The sequence below is a fragment of the Haliotis rubra genome, unplaced genomic scaffold (genome assembly GCF_003918875.1).
Source record: "Haliotis rubra isolate DU_JTF1 unplaced genomic scaffold, ASM391887v1 Scf99, whole genome shotgun sequence".
NCBI classification, from domain to species: Eukaryota; Metazoa; Mollusca; class Gastropoda; order Lepetellida; family Haliotidae; genus Haliotis; species Haliotis rubra.
The window spans coordinates 1554342-1577061 of record NW_025767734.1 but is presented as its reverse complement, the minus strand read 5'-3'; the positions used below and the strand labels follow the sequence as shown (position 1 = coordinate 1577061).

Genomic DNA, 22720 nt, shown 5'->3' with positions numbered 1-22720 from the left:
GAGGTTGCATATTTACGTGCGCTTCAAACTGTGCTTGCATTGCTCTTAGGTAAATAAGTAGTAGCAAATAAATACATACAAAATATAACAATATGTAAATAAGAGATTGCGAAGAAAGTCCTTGTAAAGCGGAACGGGACATTTTATTTAAGAAAGCAATATGTTTTCCTACTACTGCAAATTTTGTATCTAGTTTTCTTTAAACGCGAAATTTGTCTACATGTTTTCATGTACGCAGGGAGGGGTGTGTCACCCATTTTGTTCTGGCGAGCTAGTGGGGTCATCAGTTTTGTACACACGCACTAGGAGGGTCAGCAAATTATGCTTAGAAATTATGGGAAGGGGGGTAATTGATTTTGTACATGACATGCCGTAGGGTGTGTGTGGAACTTATTTTGTACATAAATGTTATGTGTGTGTGTGTGTGTGTGTGATCATGATCCCCACTAGCCATAAATTATGAACGGTCCCTCAGCAAGTCATGTTCGACGAACTGGTTGTCAGCTGGCCCGCGTGGTAACAGGGGGCACCAAATATATAGTGACGGGACCAAATTACTGCAAGACCATTTTACCTTAAAAATTAAGACAATCGTTTTAGACGTTTTAAGTAATGGATCCAATTTGAATGTTTTATTTATTAACGTCTCATGAGTATGATACTATATTTATCCGCAATATGTCACGTGATTTCATCATTACAATATAGTGTTTTACGCCTCTTTTTAGCAATATTCCAGCAATATCACGGCGGATTTTATCAGAAATAAGAGGATATTGTAGTATGGGGAATCGAACTGGGTCTTCGGCGTGACGAGCGAACATCATTTAAGAGGGTTAGTATACTGGTATAGTGATCTCAGTGACAGAGAAAAGTATATATGAATATACTGTTCATGGATTTTGTTACAAATGAGACATTAATAAATCTCCTTGTAGGATTCAACCAAACAGTTTTGAACCGAAAATCTGACAATTCTATAAGGAATTTAAATAAGCTGCAAACCCAGCGACTTCGCTATTAAGACAGTTAAAGATTTACTTTAAACAAACCTAGGCATTACGATAAACTTTCTTGTAAACGTTATGAATGGGTTCGTGATCAACTTGAACGGCCAAGGAATGATCGATATGCCCAATGGAAGAAATTGAAATTCTAGGTTGTGTCCATTTACTGAAGATAAGCGATATATATGGAAAACCGGAATGAGTATAAGTACATAGAGATAAGCGTTCTGGAGATAGAAACGGATAAGTCAATCTCCCTTCCCGAGCGCGGTTCACAGCTTCCTCATGGATCCAATCTAACTTGATAAGAAATTCAGTACGGAGAACTTTAAGAAATAATCATACACTTCTGTCGTATTCTTCTTCCTTACTAAGAGTGGGTGAGTGAATGAGTGAGTATGGTTTTACGCCGCTTTTAGCAATATTCCAGCAATATGACGGAGGGGGACACCAGAAATGGGCTTCACCCATTGTACCCATGTGGAGAATCGAACCCGGGTTTTCGACATGACGAAGGAACGCTTTAACCACAAGGCTAACCCATCGCCCTCCTTACTAAGAAGACTGAGCGTAGAAGCATTTAGTGATGTGTGCGTTCTCCAGTTCCGGATCTAGTTCCTGATGGAAATGCAACCTCGTTAGGTTGAAGCTCAGTCTCCGAGAAAGTAAGTGTAGGGTCTGATTTGAGATACATACAATTTGTATAGTTTCCGGATTGCCAGAGACAGAAATCACCCTTCCTCGTGAGCTGATGTTCCTTCATCTATTGCCCCCTGTATGTTGCCACTCAAAATGTGCAGATCAACCTCTTGCTTTAGCGCCGAGGAGGTACGTAGGTCTGTCTCCAGAATCCTGAAAGGAATGGTCTTTGGTCAAATATAGATGTCACTTTGTTTGGAATACTGAACTTTGAGTGTCAACTGCCGAGTTGAATGATAAAACCTTTCTGTGGTGAATTGGCGAACTTCCTCTATAACCTTGTGTAGCTTCTTGTTGTGTTGTCGTAAGAGGCGACTAACGGGATCGGTGGGTCAGGCTCATCCCAGTTGCGTAGATCAATGCTCATGCTATTGATCACTGTGTTGTCTGGTCCAGACTTCTGGCTTCTGGTTACAGAAGCGTTGTGTTACGATATGTGTGGCAGGACAACCTCTTCGACTGTTCTGAAACTGCTCTTTTCTGGACCTGTGAGAGAAGATGTTGTCTCTGAGACTATAAAACTGGCTGGACATCCAACATGGCATAGGGAGATCTTGTTGCAGCACCACCATGCTGTCTCACAGACTATGAATTAAACAAACCTGATTTGTCCGCGTGGTGAGTGAAAAGTCCCCTGATGGGCTCTCATTATATTCTTGAGTGAGTTTAGTTTTACGCCGCACTCAGCAATCTTCCAGCTATATGACGGCGGTCTGTAAATAATCGAGTCTGGACCAGACAATCCAGTGATCAACAGCATGAACATCGATCTGCGCAAATGGGAACCGATGGCATGTGTCAACCATGTCAGCGAGCCTGACAACTCGATCCCGTTAGTGGCCTCTCACGGCAAACATGGGTTACTGAAGATCAATATTCTAACCGGGACCTTCACCAGTTCATTATATTTTAGAAGAGGAGGTATGACGTGATGTACTCCAACCAGAAACCATTCAGTACAAGTCCCAGTCTTCATGATGTGTCCACGGACAGTATGAAGCTCTTTGATCCATGACATGACATCCTTGTGACGTGAGACTTCACCTGAAGAAGTCTTTGTTGGGATATGGGCAGTTGTTTCAGCACATTCTCATTGGCTTGATATGTCACTTGCTTCACATAATTTAGCCAGGGAGGGTATGACTCAATGAATTCAAGCATCTGTGGTGCATCAGAATTAGAATGCAGCATGTCTTCTTTCCTTTTCATGTTTGGGTGTTCAGCAAGTTGTTATTGTCTCAGAGATAAGTCCAGAATAAGGCAGTTTTGCACTTCTACAATAGGTTCCAAATCCAGATGGAAGTCTTGAGAAAAGATGCGAGACATCTGACCATGCTTATGCACAAGAGCCTTGGGCCAGCAAGATACTTTTCCTTGCACAACTGTTTATGGATAGTTGACAGTGAAGATGACTTTGGTTGAAACCTGAAGATTTTACAGTGTGATGAGAGCCAAAATACATGGGGTAGGGCAGTGATATTCGCAGACATTATGTATGTCTCACCGGCAATGGAAGTAAAGACATCGATCTTGACCACCCAACTTTAAACAAAAAAAACCCCAAACAAACAAAATGATTTGGGTCATGTTTTATGATTTTGAGCAGTTAATCAAACTCATTATTGACCTGTGATATAGTGAGGGCTCATCTGCTCTCAGCAATGTTCTAGTTGTGTGGCAGTGGCTTGTCAATATTCAAGTCTGGACCAGACAATCCAGTGATAGATGGAGTGGGCATAATATATAACATCAGAGATTAATCAGGCTTGACTATCTGCCCAAACAGACTAAATTGTGGTGAACAAATCACTCACAACACCTGGTGTTTGCACGCCATCTGGTAAGATGACTAGCAATCAACCATGTCAACGAGTCTGACCATTTGGTCACCTTATGACCAATATAGATGGCTGGGGACCCTATCCTGCCTGGAGTTAGTTCCACGAAGGTTGGTTGGTTGGTTCTTAACGCCACACTCAGCAGAATTCCAGCTATATGGCGACGGTCTGTAAATAATCAAGACTCAACCAGGCAATCCAGTGATCAACATCATGAGCATTGATCTACACAATTGGGGTGAGTGAGTGAGTTTTAGTAATATTACAGCAATATCACAGCGGAGGGACACAGAAAATGGACTTCACACATTGTACCCATGTGGGGAATTGAACCCGGGTCTTCAGAGTGACGAGCGAACGCTTTAACCACTAGGCTACCCTACTGACCCTACCACGCAGTTGGGATACAATGGCATGTGTCAACCAAGTCAGTGAGTCTGACCACCTGATCCCATACAAAGCAATCATAACACTTCCATGATCATAAGTCTCATACCAAAACCAGTTATGACTGTCACAGCACTGTAACTGCACACTGGAAGGGTTCCATTTAATAGACAACTATGTCTGTCAACCTGCCAATTTATTCTTTGACAGGCTGAGCTGAGGCTAGTTGTTTGAACTCAAAACACACACATATGGAATGTCACGTATCATTTATTCCGGAAATATGATATATCATATAGTCAACATTACACATAAAAGACTAAAGGACCATCTGTATGTATACATTTACAGGGCATACAGATTTCCTTCCAAACTATTCCCACCAACTTGTACCACAAACATGAACAAAAACACAGACAAATATTGCAACTTAAAGCATCATCACCAAACACTATAACACTGGTTGGATTGTGTGAATGTTTTGGGTCTGTTAATATTGGAATAATTGTTTGCATGAATGATGGGTTAAATATTTGATAAAAATTTGTATGAATGTTTGAGTGAATGAATGTGAGTGTTTCATGTGCAAATATTTATGTGATTCTTTATGAGTGAATGTTTCTGTCAATAACTGTTTTACCTTTCTGTCAATAACTGTTTTACTGCGTTTGATTTTGCACATATTTGTTGATTTTGTTTTGGTGAACATTTGTGTAAATATTTTTGATTAGATTAATATTGATGTAAATGTTAGTGCGATTGACCACAGGGACTTGTCACAATAAACTAGCATCAAGGTATGTATTGTCACTGCTGTGGTCTTCGTGCTATACTAAAGGCCCTTTATTCGCAACTAAAAACCCAGCAGTGACAAATGTAGGGCTATGCCTACCAGTGTTTGTGTTTCAAGCAGCTGTGGGAATGACTGACCCGGTATTTGTTTATTATGTCACTCTGTGATTGTACCACAACTGGTTTGGATTTTGTACCAATTAATTGCTTCCATATTTTCAGTTTCTAGAGTCACATGATGCTGATTCTTCCTATTTACACACCAACAGAAACTTATCAAGAACCGATCAACATTTTCTTACATTTAACTCAGCTTCACCAACTCAAGGGTGGAGAACTTTGTTTAAAAAAACAAGGATCATAAATTATGCTTGTCTAGTCTATCAATTATAACATAATTTAAATTTTAGATGACACATCAGATGTTCTGACTAAATGTTGACTAAATTCTTCCTCAACAATACTTTGAATCATTACTCATTAGTTTCATGTTCCACGCCGTGATATTGCTGAAATATTGCTAAAAGCGGTGTAAAACCAAACTCACTCACTCACTCCCAATTAGTTTCAAGAAGACCAGGATGTCCTAGAATCCATTCTCACACCTCATGTACAGTGTGGTGATTGTGTCATCTCTTTGAACTGTTCATCCTCGATAATCTCCTGGGTATATGTTACGATCACTCTCTACTATACCCTGGATGCATCCACGGCTTGGCCCTATGATTTTATTACCTCCCTTGGCTGGATTTTTATCCAATCAGGTGTCTACGCTCGGAAGTTGAGCGAACCAATCACAACTCACTTTCTCTTCTTAAATTATCTAACCGTTTAAACTTGGCAACACAATTGATGCAGAGGTATTCTGAAAGAGGTAGGAGTTCTTTCATATTTTTTTTTAAAGTTTCAGATCTGTCAATTTGTCTGTATGATTTCCCCAAAAATAAGAGGGGCACTGCGAACAAACCTTCGCGACTGCGACCCGCTATCATTGTTGACACTGGCAAGCTCAGATGTAACAGCGGATTAGCTGATTGGCTACTGAGAGAAGTGGAGCCAGCAAAGGGAGGTAATAAAATTATCGGGCCAAGCCGTGGATGCATCCAGGGTATAGTGGAGAGTGATCGAAATGTATACCCTGGAGATTATCGAGGATGTGAACTGTTACATCAATACATACCAGACAGATATCAATGGAAAGCTGTTACTGATGCAGGTCTCAGATGTTCACAACTCTGCCAACACCCACGAGCAGGCGTAAGGTGCTGACAAACCATAATGGTGCAGACTGTGAATCTAAACCACCATCATGGTTTCTGGCATGCCCAAGGGACGTAACTCTATTCACCAAAAGTTTAAGAACACTTTTTTCACACTACATCAGTTAATCTATTTAATCTAACGGTTTCTCCATGCAAGATCCATGTACTGCACTTGTCTTATATAGATATTTCACCATACTAAGCACATGTATTGAATTTTGTTATGATCTTATTCTTCTAATGCAACCATCTAGCATTTGATTATTCCATGTGCAAGTACTAATAAAGCACTGAATATCATCTAACCATGAAATAAATCTTCAAATTTAGGAAATTCGCTTGCCATCTTAAAACAAATTCTGCTACATCTTTACTATTTTAAATATTTGAAAAGATAAAGATTCTCCATTGCCTTCAAATATTGTTATTCAGCAATCAAAATGTAAAGCAAAATGATAGCAAAATCATTTCATAAACATGATTTCAGTTGCCAAATATTTGTCATGCTTACAGGACAAAGAATCTCATCTTTTTTTTTAAATAAGTGTTTTGATTAGACATTATACTGTTCATAACTGAGAGAGATGATGATGATGATGATGTTTTGTCAAGAACTGTTTTACTGAGTGTGGGGTCTGGGGGTCAGCAATTTTGTACATAAAATATCATGCAACAGATATCATGTGTAACATAGGGTCATGGGGGATTCACTGATTTTGTACATGATATGCAAGGTCACTTACTTTGTACAAATAATTAGGGGGTCATTCACATTGTACATGCTTCTCTATAAATATCATCATCAAACACCACCACCCCACCCCACCCTAAATTATAAACGGTCCCTAACAGTTTAAAGTCAAGGTTTTTCTTCATAACTGTGCCTGAAGGAAAACACCTGTTCAATTATAACATACACTACCCAACATGTGATGACAATACCGAGGTCTTTGTCAATGATATATACAACATAAATATGCAGTGTGATCCCAATAAAAAAACTGGCAGTACATTAGAAGCAATCTGACAATCTAGAATAACAATGGAATGAAAGACACGAGCACATCCACATGCAAGATCAACCTGAATAGAACATTAATTGATGAAGAACACGGTTACATGATGCAAAATAGACCAAGAGCTATCATGTTAGCAGTTTACTCTAGGGCTGCAACGGTTCGGTTCGATTCATCGAAAATCGAATCTGACACCTTAGCTTCAATTTTCGTAACCATTATCACTATTTCGATTGGGTATTTGAATACCTATTATATCAGTTCCACACAGCGAGAACGTAATTTGAGCAGTTTTGAGTGCTGAAAAAGGCAAAACTTGATAAGTTGACGCTGGGCTAATTATCCAATGAGAACAGTTGTTAAGTTTTAGCTTTAAATGTCTTGACTATCTACCTGTCAATCTTGGATCCAATCCTCTGGTCCCTAGTTGACAAAGAAGGATTTAAACACCTGTCTTTGGTATCATCAAAATCTTTTTGGAATACTGCTACGTCAATGACAGAAATTGGAATGGAAAGATGACAAGACATACAAAAGACTGGTACAAAATATTCCAGGGTCCTCCATATGCAATAACATCAGCAGATAAACATCACACATCAATAATGAACATGTCAAACAATAAATAGCAATCATTTTGTCTCGAACAAACTGCACGGCAAGATCAAGTCAACTTCGTAAACAACAACGTCAGACATCGCCCAAAATCAGACTGAATAGAACCATTTCACCTCAGCACTGTTATGCAACAAAATACCAAAGTATATGTACAGTGGAAGCTGTCTAAACCGGCACTGTTATACCAAAGTATATGTACAGTGGAAGCTGTCTAAACCGGCACTGTTATACCAAAGTATATGTACAGTGGAAGCTGTCTAAACCGGCACTGTTATACCAAAGTATATGTACAGTGGAAGCTGTCTAAACCGGCACTGTTATACCAAAGTATATGTACAGTGGAAGCTGTCTAAACTGGCACTCGTCAGGACTGAAGAAATAATCTGGTTTAGACAGCGTGCAGGATTGTATAGCTGATTCCTAAGACTTGAACTGAACCAGTTTTGTCACTCTCATATACACTGTGGCAGACTTATTTTGCAGCACAGCTCTGACTGACTACTGACTGACTGGAAGTTGGCTTTAGCAATATTCCAGCAACATGTACGTGGGGGACAACCAGAAATGGGATTCACACATTGTGCCCATGTGGGGATTGAACCGGGTCTAGACAGCGCTTTAACCATTAGGCTACGCCCCCTGGATAGAGCTGATTACTATAAAAACACATATTCGGGCAGCTCATTTCATACCGAGATAAGGAACTGACAGCTGCTGGATTGCAGAGCTATTAAATAATGATAATTGTACTTGCCACGGACTGAGATTTTATGCCGGTGTTGACAACTTGCTGGATTGGACAGCTGCCGGTTTTGGTAGCTTCCGCTGTAATATACAGCACTTCATTTCTGATACGATGCATATCATTATACATATTATATCTTAACTTGAAATAAGACTGCATGAAAACACTATAAATTTGATAAACTGATTTTTAAAATTGTTTTCAATGAATTTGTTCAAAACCAAAACAAACTGTTGATCAGTTTGGATCGAATGGGAAGTCATTACAAAGACTTGTCAAATGAAACATATCCTTACAGAATAAAACTCATGAATAATGTATATTGCAGAGCATCATAGTGTAGAGTTTCATATAAGCTGACCCATGTCCTATTAGCAATTGTGATTCACAAAATACCAACCAACAGATAACTGTACTAGGGTGCCTTTTTGTTTAGCACCATGTCTGACCTCTGTATGGTGCTTGGTTAAAAATTGCTTTTCCCATCAAAATGGTTTCAGACATTGAATGACAAATCTGATCTTGCAAAGAAAGAAAGTTGAGTTTGTTGCAATCCAAGTTGACTGTGCATGCATGCACTAGGAGATATCACTGTTGAAAGGATGGACGCCGGACGGTATTATCACAAGAAGAGAGGGTGTGTCTGCCTGTGTGTTAATCGCTTCCGGCACGTGGGGCAGCAGTGTTGAGCCCGGATGGCTTGTCCAATACATTCATCACAGAACAGATGACCACATGTTGTAGACATAATCTGGCGGTCACTTCGGCGAATCTGAAAAAATGTTAGACATGGGAACGTGAACAGTAGAAATACAATTCAAAATTATAGCCCACATTGTGCTCAGGACAAATATATATCCAATGATGGTTTTCCAGATGGACTTATCATTCCTAAGCAATTACACTTGGGAAAGTTCTCATTCATCATTTTGTTACAACAGAACAAAACAGACATAAATGTTAACTTTGTAAACATTTTTTTATGCAGAACTTTTACTCTAAACTTGTCTTTTAAATCACAGACCCATGAAGACCCGGCTTAGAATTGGTCTTCATAAGAAGCGACTAACAGGGTCAGGTGGTCAGACTCGCAGACTTGGTTGACACATGTCATCAATGCTCATGATATTGATCACTGGATTGTCTGGTCCATACTCAATTAGATAGCCACCAAAAAGGTGGACTATTGCTGAGTATAGCATTTAACAAGAACCAAAGCACCAACCAAAATGATGATAATGGGGTATAACAACATGTTGAGTAACTGAGCATGAGCACTTAATCCATGAAATCTCCTTTACATCCAGCAAAGGTTCATGGGGACAAGTTCTAATCCTGAATACCCAAGTCCTGAATATATACTATAATCTCCACACACCTGTTTGTCATCATCCATACAGATGGGACAGGTGATGGTGATCTGCTGAGGAGATGTCACAACTCCAGATCCTTCTCCACTTGGCCTGGAACATGGAACAGATCACATGATATAACGTTACCGAATCTTGTTGGTCACTCACCTGGCCAAACACATTATATTGCCTTGTTGTATAGTTTGTCACATCAATATGTATTATTCTGGTTGCAGTTTGAGTTACTCCCCACAGCAAGGGCTAAAATGTTTAACCAGGTACTAAAAAATGAGCACTATTTGAGCAGAACATTAAATTACCCAAGTATACTGAGTTATCTCCCTTGTTCAATATTATTATCTCCCTTTCTTAGCAACCATGGCAGAAAATGAACTCTCCTTCATGTCTTCAACAATTCTTGAATAGTGTGAAGATTAAAACAAACAGTAACTGCACAATTGGCTGAATTCAACTCTATAAGAAAAACTGATGCTGCCTTTATAATGAAGAACAATCTGAAACTGAAACACTGGACATTACCACAATTATACACATACAGCAAGCCTAGATCTGCTTAGTGTTACATAACAGGTCAACAGGTAAACTAGCTTTATCAAGATTTGACAAGCAAGGGTTGTATGATGTACGTCAAAGGTCCATACTATTGACAAACATCTCTTAATAATCACCCAAAAATAGGACAGTAGGATGAAGGTAGAAGACAAAACAATTCACACTTAAACAGAATCTGAGTTATGCTGTCTAACCAAAAATGAACTTGAAGAGTTTTTGCTGTTTTGCCAAAAGACAGTTTTACCTGCCAATTATTTCTGTGCTATTTCTAACTGAGTAAAACATATTTAGGATAATAATTATTAGGGAATGAGTCATTTCAAGAATTTTCTAAAAACAGAATAATGGTAACTTTGATAAGCACTTACAGATTTCACATCTACTTGTCACACATAAATATTTCTTTTCATTAACTTGCTGATTGTAAGGGTTGAGCATTTTTTCTCATCCACTTGTAAAGACGTATATGCCAAACCATTGACACACAATTCAAACAGATCATTAAGTACTCCGTTTCTTTTTGTTTACCCTTTTCGTTTCTAGCCTAAACCGTAACAGGAACCCTTGGACTTTACCATTTTTCTCACTTGAGATGTTTTCTTGATTTCTTAGGAGAGACTACAGGCTCAAGTAAATTAGCTCCAATGAAACAGCACTAAATCTGCTCACACAGTTCTTATGAAAATGATTATGAAACAAATGTGTCACCAAATTAATGCAAATGGGGACCCCAACCGAAATGTGCCATGAAATCATAGGAGGTACATTTTCCCATAGCCTCATTATCAGGAACATCCTGTTCCAATCACATCACTGTGATATTATGATATCTCAAATGAGTATAAATTTACATTGTATTAGTGCAGGGGCTTGTGTAATTCTGTGGGAATTACATGTTAATTTTTGGAACCAATACTAATTGTAATCACTGTTGTGTATGGATTCAGGAAAAACATGGTTCCATTTTTTCTGTTTGCTGTAAGTGTGTGTCATTGTGGGGTGATTGAATATGAGTTCCCAAAATTGCTTGCGACACCATTTCGAGAAAAACATGTTTTCACAACCTATCACAACATAGTCATGTAGCATATCAAAATGCAGCTTGTGATGTATGGCATAGAGATAACCACATAATATGCTTCTAATTTCAATTTGGTGACATAAAATATGGCATAACCAATTAAATTAATCAAATATTGTCTTTCCTTCATCAGACACCAACATTGTAAGTATTGGCCTATATCAATGGAAACAAGTTATTCAATTAATGTATTCTCCCATTTCATAATATATACTACCATGACACACTTATGTACGTAGTAATAATAGTACCCAGGTAAGGTTAATGTGACTATCATATAGTCGTGCACAAGTGACACTCGTGTCTCGGTAATTAAATGACAAATGACATAAAGCCAAATCTGCAGTCAATACAAACTGAATGTATTAATACAGAAGTGACAAATTATATCACAGTAAACAGATAAATACATATTCCAAGTGGGGTATGCAAGTGCAAATTAATGTGCACTAGTATATTTATTTTAACTTTCACATTGTTCAGTAACTTGCTTAGTCAATCAATCCGTCATTAACCTGCAAGAACAAAATATACTGTTGAAATACAAGTTTCGACATTATTTGTCATACAAACACAAGTATGAATTCTTCTTAATTTGGAAACTAGAAGGGCCCTCGTCAGAGAACATGCCTCCGCCTTGCACAGAAATTTCCTTTCACTGTTACATTTTTAAAGTACTACTGCGTACTTGTACTTTAATGTACTTTCACCAAACCGTACGCAGATAACCCTTGTGTCATACCAAACATAACCACCAAGATTCATTCACTTTTTGAGTTATTATTCATATTCTCCATTTATTTAACATTGCGATTATTTTCAAAGGACCTCTGTGTACATGTACTTTAACATACACTCTTCAAAAAGAAAAGAAACGTAAAACAAAATTTGAAAAAAAAAATGAAAATTGGTACGCAAATGTCAAATTAAGCATGTTTTGAGGGTTGAATATTGTTGTTGGTATGGGTTAGAAGAACATGTGTGAGCGAATGCAACCATAAACGATTTTGAATGGTTTTATCGATCATGATTATCATGATGAGCTTGCCCGGTATGGAACACAACCAAAAGCCGCAATTATTGTTTTCCGCATGCAACCTATAATTATAAAAGACCCAAATGCATCTCGCACATTCATCCAAGGCCCTTGCAAATATTGGATGAGAAAATGGGACGTCTCAACGGTACCCACCGAAATATTGCCATTAGACGATTACAAGCTGGCGAATCCAAGAGTATCGTGGCGATGACCTTCAGCATTCATCCCAGCACAATAACTCGTTTGTGGGATCGCTTTGTGCATTCCATTTCGACAAATGACCATCCAAGACCAGGAAGACCGGGAGTCACCACACAGCCCAAGATTGCTACATCCGGGTAACCCACCTACGTGACTGCCATCATTCCGCACGGAACACAGTACAAGAATGGTTTGGAGCCCGGAGAATGTCCGACTAGACAATCAGGAATCATCTCCGAGAGGTAGGTATGCATGCCAGACGTCCACAAGTTACCCTCTCTCTGACACGATTACATCAACGTCCGTGAGTCAGGTGGTGAAACGTGGTGCAGCCACGGAGCCTTGGAAACTGGAGGCACATATGGTTCAATGATGAATCGCGGTATCCCCTCAAGCGACGTGACGGAAGACAACGTGTCTACAGACCACGCAATGAACGTTTTGCATCCAACTGCATCAGGCAAGTGGACAGATTTGGTGGAGATGGTGTGATGATGTGGGGATCCATCTCATACACCTGCAGATCGGAATTGGTCCAAGGCAATCTTACGGCTGCGAGATATACCGACCAGATTCTCCATCCTCACGTGCATCGTCTTGTAGACCGCCAAAGGGAGCTGTACCATCAGGACAACGCCAGACCTCACACAGCACGTGCGCTACAGTGGACTACCTGGACAATAACAACATCAATGTCCTCCCCTGGCCCTCCAGATCCTCAGATCTGAAACCAGTTGATTACATGTGGGATCAGATAGATAAACGTGTACGTCAACGTCGTAATCCGCCATTGAGGCTTTAACAGTAACTGTTGTTCAACATGCTGCAGGAGGAATGGAGAAGGATTCCACAACGAAACATCCAACAACTGATTCAATCTGTGTCAAGGAGGTGTCGTGCAGTTCTAGCAATAAGAGGTGGCCATACAAGGCAGTAATGTCAAAGTCACCTCGTGGACAGCAGTAATGACTATGATGACTGTCATTCTTGTGAAATGTGCATGAGATACCAATGTATTGCTCTACATAATTTCAATGCTGTACCATTTATTTTCGTTGATTCACATAATTGAATAAATTTTTCAATGATATTTTGCTTTTGCGTTTCTTTTTTTTGAAGAGTGTACTTTTTCAACATCTAATTGATTTGTCCTTGGGACATACCCAAGAGATCCAGAAAGTTTCATTGAAATCCATCTAGTAGTATTTGAGTAAAGATGCTAACACATAAATACACACACACACAAACAGGGTTGAATGCATACCCTCTGTAACAAACCTTCGGTTTTGGCCAAAGCACTTATGATCATAGGGATTATTATGCATACAAATATTTTTGGGATTCATGACATATAATGGTAGTTGTAAATTTTGACATACTACATGCAAATGTTGTCATAGGTTTATAAAAATATGATTATGGGTACCGATGTTCAATTACCCCAGAATGACACTTATAATCATCAGAAAAAATGGAACCATGGTTTTTCTGAATCCATATGCAATACTGATCACAATTAGTGGTTCCAAAAATTAACATGCACTTCCCACGGGAAGCATTTTTGCTACATAAGCCCCTGCACTATATTGTCATCTTCTGCATTTGAATGCTGAGCTGAAGTTTGGTGTTCACTAGTCTCCAATGAAATTCAAATTTCTAGATGTATTATCATGAGAAAGCCCTACATTCTTATGAATTTAAAACAGAATCTCCCGAATCTGAAAAAAAAATCATATACCATACATACAATATACTAATGGAAAAACGGAAGTTAAGTTGTTTAAAAAGCAAACCCGAGATCATTAATACCACTTCAGATGCAAAATCAATTGCCTTTATAACAAAAAAAAGCAAGCGAAAATTCAGTAAGATCATTCGTGACTGGTGACAGGCAATATTTAAATAGAAAGACACGTTATCACAACACTCCCTCGCTGTGCGGAGTGAAAAGTATGGTTCATCGTCGAAAACCCATACAAAATCCACGGATGTGGCGAACGGCAACAGTTTCGCAGATACGATGTCATCAACCTTATTTTTGTAGGAAACACTTGATATTTTTGTGTGAAATAGATGAATATATCCTTTATCACCCAAGGTTAGTAAAATTAAAACTTCAAATGATATTACAGATAAAAATTACGTTTTTGTCTCGAAAACCCCTGATACCGGGATACTAAACTTTTCAATCACTGACACGCCTAACTGCCCTTACCTATAAGGAGTGCCTGTGGCATCAAATGCAGGAAGTTCTTCATCTTCTGAATCAGAGTCCTGATATATCCGTTGTGTTCTTGGTGCTGCCCGCCTTGATATACTACGGCCCCTCCGTCGCCCTCTACTTCTAAATGACCTTGACCTTCTATTTCCACTGATGTCAGCTGCAAGAATAACAGTTTTGTTTTCTAATTTATGAACACTGATAGGAATGTTGAAGAGTCATTTGGACAAATATAGCAATGTCATGGATTGAGATTCATCAGGAGAAATCTGATCTCAAACTGAAATACAAATGCCATATATCTATTATTCAAAAAACAAAGCAACTATTTACATGCCTCCTCTCATAAGCCCTCACTTTCAAATGCTATCTGACTTTCATTTTCCTAATCTCTCTCTACGTGTTACAATGGTATGACACTGAATCTGTTTCAAAACTAATGGAGGCAGTTCCACTCACTGAATCTCACAGTTTGTTTGTTTAACGCTGCACTCCGCAATGTTCCAGCTGTATGACAGCAGTCTGTAATCAAGTCTGGACCAGACAATCCAGTGATTGATATCATCTGTATTGATCTACGCAACTGGGAAACAATAACTTGTATCAACCAAGTCAGCGAGCCTGACCACCTGATCCTGTTAGTTGTCTCTTCTGACAAGATTGGGTTGCTGAAGACATTTCTAACTACGATTTTTTAAATGGGCTCTCCAGAGTTTTAACAAACAGTCACAAATTTAAAACTACCTCAAATATAGTCAAACCTCAAGCCCTGGTGCTAAATCAAACATGATAAAACTAGGATTGTTGAAATTTTCTATTAAAACTTGTTGAAAAGAAATAATTTAACAGCTTTAAAACATTCCCACTTAAGAAAAACTCACCATGGTAATTTAAGTAACTGAAAAGAATAGTCAACTTACCATCAATGGCTGACAGCACCTGTGAAGAAAAAAATAATGATTTGAAGGATTATGCACCAACTCAAACGTTCATCACTTCCAATAATACCCACCGCTAAGAATAAGATACTTCATTTACAAATCCTAAGTTACAAAATTCTACACCAAAGTGGTCAATTTAAACTGCTTCCATGACCCACATAACAATTATGTAGAGGTAAAGCCACATGAAGACTTTGTGGGAGTTGTTTGTGCTGCTGTCATCAATATTCCAACTACATGATGGGTAGTACATCACTGCGTCCTGTAAATATGCAAGTCTGTGATGATGGCTGGAACAACGATCCATGTTATCAGGGTAGATGGTGTGATAAGTGAGTGAGTGAGTTTAGTTTTATGCCTCACTCAGCAATTTGCCAGCTATATGGCGGCAGTCTGAGAAAGGGAAGGGAGAGAGAGAGAGAGAGAGAGAGAGGGAGGGGAGAGAGAGAAAGAGAGAGAGAGAGAGAGAGAGAGAGAGAGAGAGAGAGAGAGAGAGAGAGAGAGAGGCTGGATGGTTGGGTGTGTGGGGTGAACACACACCCCTGGATCTGCCCCTGAACACCACACTTGCTAATATTTTGCTAAATGACTATAGTCTATAATTAATCGAGTCAAGACCTGAAAATCCAGCCACAGACATCGTGGGGATAGGGCCTGTAAGTCTCACAAGGCGCTGCTTCCAGTACTAAGCTGTTTCCCAGCACCATTTGTGCACACCAACTTGTGACATGCGAGATGGGCCACAGCTTTATTCCAGTACCAGATTTCTGGTGAAAAGAGTGGACTCAAGAACCAGTTCTGGTTCAAATTGTGCGACCGCCAAATATGACTTTACTAGACCGGACCAAGTGTACAACCATGCCTGGCTATCACAGCTGTTGACAGTCGTAATAGTTGGCTAATTTGGTGATGGTTAGATTGGAAATTTGTTATTCTTGCAAGGATTATTTGTTCCTTACTGACAACTGGCAACCATGAGACCAATCGAAAAGGTATGAAATGTTGTTTGTCACCGGAAGTACAAAGGTCTCATGAAGTGCGTGACCTACTTACGTGCCCTATTGATCTGTGCAATCGGGATGCATGCATCGAGCAAGGTCCTGACCTGCTGGTCACCTCCTGAGACAACATTTGCGGATCCAGAGGTCGAGATCCTTTTGAAAATGACTTAAGACCACATTGAAGATATTTTTTGCGTTGGTGGAGCCAATTGGGGGTTCAGGGGGTTCGAACCCTCTGAATCCCCCTCTTTAAAAATTACTGGATCCGCCCATGGACAACCATGGATTGCCGAAGACAAATACTAACCCACATCTTGTTACCAGGCACAGAAATTACACTCTGTAAATAATCTGGACCACACAAGCCAGTGATTGATAAAATGACCACATTGAAATGTAAATGTGTGAATCCTTATCAGAAGAAAGCAACATACAGTGGACTGAGAACATGGGTTATGTTCTTCATCTGGTTCTCCAATCGATATCAGTGAGGTACTCACAACAACAGGGCTGTCATTAACACTGGTCAGGTCAATCACTTCATCATCATCAGTCGTCAGATCAATGCACATGCCATTATGATTTGTATCTGAAACACCAGAACATCGGAACATTCACACCATTGTCAAGCTGTCTGTACTGACATTATTCATTAAAAGGCATTTTGTGTTTGTAAAAGTTTCTATTTCTGAAGCCCACCTTGTCAAAATATTTTGGCCATGTCTTTTAGTGATGTTACTGCACTTCGACTTTCAGCTGGTTTGTCTGTTGTTTAATGTCGCACACAGAAATATTCCATTTGGTAAACAATCTATTCTGGACCAGACAATAAAGTAATCAATACAGTGGGCATGATGCTCATTTTTGGGATACGAGGACATCTTATTGACCAAATTAGAAAGCCGCAACAACTCGGTGAGCCTAGTGGCTGCAAGAGTTGTATACTCCCCAAGGAGTTGAGATTGATAATGCGATGTGCAGTTGAGATTGACATCCAAAGATCGAGGGAAAAAATACCAGCGCCTTGAGCATGCACTAGTGTGTGGATATGTGTGCTATATAAATATCCTATAATAATAAAAAAAATTAAAAAATACATAAATTACTGAAGCTGATATATCATTTTGTGTGTTTTTGACAAGTAGCTGAATTGCAGACTGATACTTTGAAGCAATCAGGTTGCCGTGGTTACTGATCTCCTGGAGGTGTACAATCAGAACAAATATGTGATCTATGTTTGTCACATATAATCACTGATGTGACAGCTAGACAGTGTAAAGAATATCTGAATTCTGTTTAAATGCTTAACAGTTGAACTACATGCTTTGAGGAGTAGACATAACTTCAAGATTCAAGGATTGTTCACCTCCAAAGACCTCTGCAACTACTGGCACAAGAAGCCATTACAATTTTATCATCACAGTATCATGAATTCATTCTATTCTGATAAATACCCAGCACCCAATTGCCTGCAAAGTTTCATTTCAAGGATGACACTGGTATCTCAATCTTCCTTATCAGTAACTGTAAGATAGAACACAATTTCTCCTGCTCATGAGCATGGAATCCACTAACAAAATACTTTGTTTCAAACATTGTTCTGCACAAGAGTGCATTCTGAATCATACAAGAAAGCACTCAATATATTTCATCGGAACAAGACTGTAGTATGTGTACTATTTGTAATAATGTTTTTGTCAGTATTCAAACGGTGGAGAAAGTCTTAATGCTGCAACATGTACTAGACGTTCCCCATTATACTGTTGACAACATGCAATAAGTGAGTGAATGAGTATGCTTTTACGCCGCTTTTAGCAATATTCCAGCAATATCACGGAGGGGGACACCACAAATGGGCTTCAAACATTGTGCCCATGTGGAGAATCGAACCCGGATCTTCAGCGTGATGAGCGAATGCTTTAACCACTAGGCTACCCCACCGCCCCCACCGAAACTTAAGGCAAGCTGAGCTGAAATAGCCACTTCAGGTGTGTAGCGAGCTGTTTCTTTCTGTGTAAGCCCGATATGTTGCAAATCTTTATATTTAGATAGTATTGAGGGCTTGTCAAGCCTTTTTAGCAACAATCATGTGTAAGCACGGGCTTTTCTTTATTATGGTAGCTACGCCCCTGCACTTGTTTCAACAATGGCTCTTTTAGAATCCTGTCGATCTAACCGGAGTCATAATGAAGCTGTGATGGTGAAGGCTTCAGATAACCAAATGGTAACATGAAGTATAACAAAATGGGTAATTGAGAGTGCTTTCATGAGCAGTCAATGCATTTTCGACATGACCTAGGGTAGCACTAAAACCGGTGAAAACTTAAAGGGATGGTACATGTATATTGAACTACTTTATCTTGATAACTGATGCCTTTTCAGCCAGGACTGATAAACTTATCACTGATCAATTTTGTTTTGAGTTATTAAGTGTGAGGAAAACTATGGAAACTTGCCAAAATTCAGTGTGTAATCTCACTGCCTTTCAATTCAAGACATGAAACATAATTCCGAGTTTGAAAATAAAAATAAAAGTATCCTGAACTGCTATTTCCACAGTCACTATGTGTAATTAACGCTACACAAATGAGAATGTGACAATCCCTGATCTCAAAGGTACTGAAGGTATACTAAAATACATTTCATCACATTGCTTATACCGGTTACATGAGAAAGAATATAACTGAATATTTGCTGTTATAATTTTCATCTTAGGTAAATGATTAAGATCACACGAACAAGACATTATAATCAATCATTAACATGATCCACCCACTGCATTGTTTTGAATGATTATCATGAATAATTTATTTAGTACTGTCAGGTTCAGTTACAAAGAAATCTTTCTAACAGAACGTTACCTAGATCCACCACATCTGCAGAAGCATTGGCTGTTGAGGAAGACGTTGTATGCCTCAACAGAGACCGCACCTGGCTCAGTCGTCTTGTGTGACGGCGACTTGTGCGACGGCGGCTTGAAGGAGTCTGAACAACAGAAAGTATCAATTATTACTGTTTCCATGGTTATTATCCTGTCTAATGGTAGTACACAAGATCACTTCCTAATTGATAATGATTATTTGGTTTAAATTCAACATTGTTTTCAGACAGCAACCAAGAAAAGCAAGCTGTTTAGTTCTTATATAGTTGCTTGTATTAGCAGTGTAGGAAAGATAGCCCGTCCCAACATCCGAGACGGGTGAATTTTGTGGAGGACGGGTTAAAAAAATATCTAGTCCGTCCTCATGTCGGGTCAATTTTAGCAAACCAATGACATATATATAATGATTATAACCTTTTTGAATATTTACTGCCGAAGGTGTTTTATTTATATTTGGAGGAAAGGCTAGATTTTGGCAGGACTGGTACAAAATTTGACCTGCCAGGCCTGTGGACAGGCTAGATTTTCTACATCTTTCCTACACTGGTATTAGTCTGGATTATTGTCTATTATATACTGATATCTGACTGCGATTCTATGCCACAGGCCACAGTTTGACATGCACATCCTATGTCTACCGACTCCAAGCAGAACAGTCCTTATTTTATCCCATTAAGGCTGAGCATCAAGACAACGTAACAAGTACCATTGTTTAGCATCTTTTGGAGTGACATAGCATGGACCCATGGACCTTTCTCTCTCCAGGCTGACACTCATGTTCTGTTTGCACTTACAGATAAACATACAAAGATAAAAAAAAAGCTACTGCTAGGCTAAGTCTGATCAACATTGAATAAATGTCACACATGTAGTAAAAACTGCCTATTATAATGAGTGAGTTTAGTTTTACACTGCTTTTTGGCAATATGACAGCAATATCACGGCAAGGTGGCTGTAGGTGAATTCGTAGACCAGACTGGTTCGTAGACGTGGAAATCCGGTGGATTCGTAGGCGGATTGAGCGGTGGATTCATAGACGTTAGTAAAATGGGGAAAGTTCAACATCAATGATGATGAAAATCGATATTATGACTTTAATGTAAACGAAAAGTGTTTGCATTTTGTGAAATAAATAAAATATATTAGGTAAGTATGATTGGTGATATAAAATATGCTTCACAGTGGTCCACATCCAATATATTAAATTGAGTTTACCTGTACAAACACGTATGGTATATAAACATCAAGAAGGTAAAAAGAAATCATTCAGCATCAACCATGGCTCTATGCTTGTATGTGTGAAAGAAGTGTGTCCTAGACAGCATGCCATCCAGTGCGACAGCTGCGATCAGTGGCAGCATCGCCTTTGCGACACAGAAATCGACATCGCTACCTTCCGCCAGATGACGAAAGGGCACAAAGCATAACAACTTCGTTATACACAATCCAAGTGATTATCATACTTAATATGTTTACAAAATACTATTATTCAATTATTTATGCACGTCTACGAAATCACCGTCTACGAACCAGTCTAGGCTACAAATCCACCGCATCTACGAACTGGTTCAGCCTACGAAATCACCATCTCCCGGAAAGGAACACCAGAAATGGGCTTCACACACTGAACCCATTGAACCCAGGTTTTCAGTGTGACGGGCCAATGCTTTAACCACTAGGCTACCCCACCAGCCCCTGCTTATTGTAAAACAGAGACAATAAATTACTGCAACAAGCTACTGATAAGCATGTTAACAGGCATATTTTCAGTCCTACATGGCACATAATATAACTGTTACGGGATGTGAATAAAAGAGCAATATGAATGATAAGCAATGTCTTATTTTAGCACAGCTGAAGACTTTTCTGCCTGACAAAATGTTGATCTGAATATTAAGACATTCCAAGCATATTCACTTGTTTCAATCTTGAGAGTACAGTGTAAACTGATTTAACATGTTTAATGTCAACATTTACCATCAGACCATTTGAACTGGATTCAAATGATTCAAATAAAACTGACATTGTTGGTGAGGCAGTCCAAGGTATTATCAAAAGAGAATAGAGATATATCATATTTTTTCATTATTGAGGATGTGTTGCCTTGGAAAACTTTGCCAAATATCACAAATCATTCCCCAGAATTAAACAATGTCAGCCAAACAAGGAGAATTCCAAAGATTGGATTTTCATTCTACAACTGATGATGAGAGAATGTTCATCACTGCCATCTCAAGCACCATTGGAACTAGAAAATAAACTTACAACATTTTATTTCAAAACCATTTCAGTGATTTCACCCAAATTTTACTGACAACAGGTAAAAGTATTAATGTCAGACAGAATGCCCTTTTGATGCTAATTCTGACCCCTACCTGTCACAGTCAGTGGAAGGTTTGAAAAACACTCAAATCATCATAATATACCAGTTCAATCTGTTTACAAAAGTCTAAGGCATAAGAAAGCAGAATTTGATCAATCAATATTTAAACTTTTATCTGATCATAATAATCCTTTTTCGGTACATCAATCAAAATTTTCATCTGACAGAATCACTGCTTTCTAAGTTCCTCAATTTTCTACAATGAACAAAATAAACCACTTACTGGTGACCTTCAGATATATGAGCCTACTTAAATCAACATAACTTGGGCATGGAAGTGTTTTTGTTTGTGTTTTGTAGTTGTTTTTCACAGAACGTGAAACAACGTATTTGAATCATGTCGAAATGTTCTGATACATATACACAAACAATTCAAAAGGCTTACACTCATGCTCGTCGTCAGTCTTCGGAACGACACTGGCGCTGTCTACACAACTACAAAGAACACTGTCAGTCAAGAAACAATAATATTATAATGACTGTGTTGTCAGTAAAGTGACAAGTAAGTCACATCTTCTGTGTGATTTACTTCTTCCGATCCTGACGCTGAACTTAGAAGGGAGATAATTCCTCACTGTCTCCTTGTAACCCGCTAGCAAATATGAAACTTGTTCCATAAGGTAAATAAAGAACACGCATGGGATATGGAGTACCAGTTCTTTTCTTGAATGCGCTCATAACTT

General features: G+C 38.9%; 1 protein-coding gene and 1 long non-coding RNA gene across 2 annotated transcripts; both read right to left on the bottom strand.

The window, feature by feature from the left end:
• Window positions 1–4185: 4185 nt before the first annotated feature.
• LOC124265648 lies at window positions 4186–5487 on the bottom strand. The gene is made up of 2 exons (XR_006895498.1): window positions 4612–5487; window positions 4186–4571 (listed from the first exon to the last, which is right to left on the bottom strand). It is a non-coding gene; the product is annotated as an uncharacterized LOC124265648 (long non-coding RNA).
• A 2767-nt stretch (window positions 5488–8254) lies between these two features.
• Window positions 8255–22576, bottom strand: LOC124265711 (E3 ubiquitin-protein ligase RNF4-like). Its single transcript, XM_046700514.1, has 7 exons — window positions 22423–22576; window positions 19635–19758; window positions 17274–17362; window positions 15752–15770; window positions 14826–14991; window positions 9743–9827; window positions 8255–9136 (listed from the first exon to the last, which is right to left on the bottom strand). Exons 1-7 carry the CDS (start codon window positions 22426–22428, stop codon window positions 8987–8989), a joined length of 639 nt encoding a protein of 212 aa, XP_046556470.1. The 5' UTR covers window positions 22429–22576; the 3' UTR covers window positions 8255–8986.
• Between the last annotated feature and the right edge of the window lie 144 nt (window positions 22577–22720).

What these genes read in the sequence shown, in the direction of transcription:
- LOC124265711 (XM_046700514.1), bottom strand. An exon ending in TGCAGATGTGGTGGATCTAG is followed by an intron (nt 17,363 to 19,634) that starts GTAACGTTCTGT and finishes CTGGTGTTTCAG; the next exon opens with ATACAAATCATAATGGCATG. An exon ending in GCCACAGGCACTCCTTATAG is followed by an intron (nt 9,828 to 14,825) that starts GTAAGGGCAGTT and finishes TCCATGTTCCAG; the next exon opens with GCCAAGTGGAGAAGGATCTG.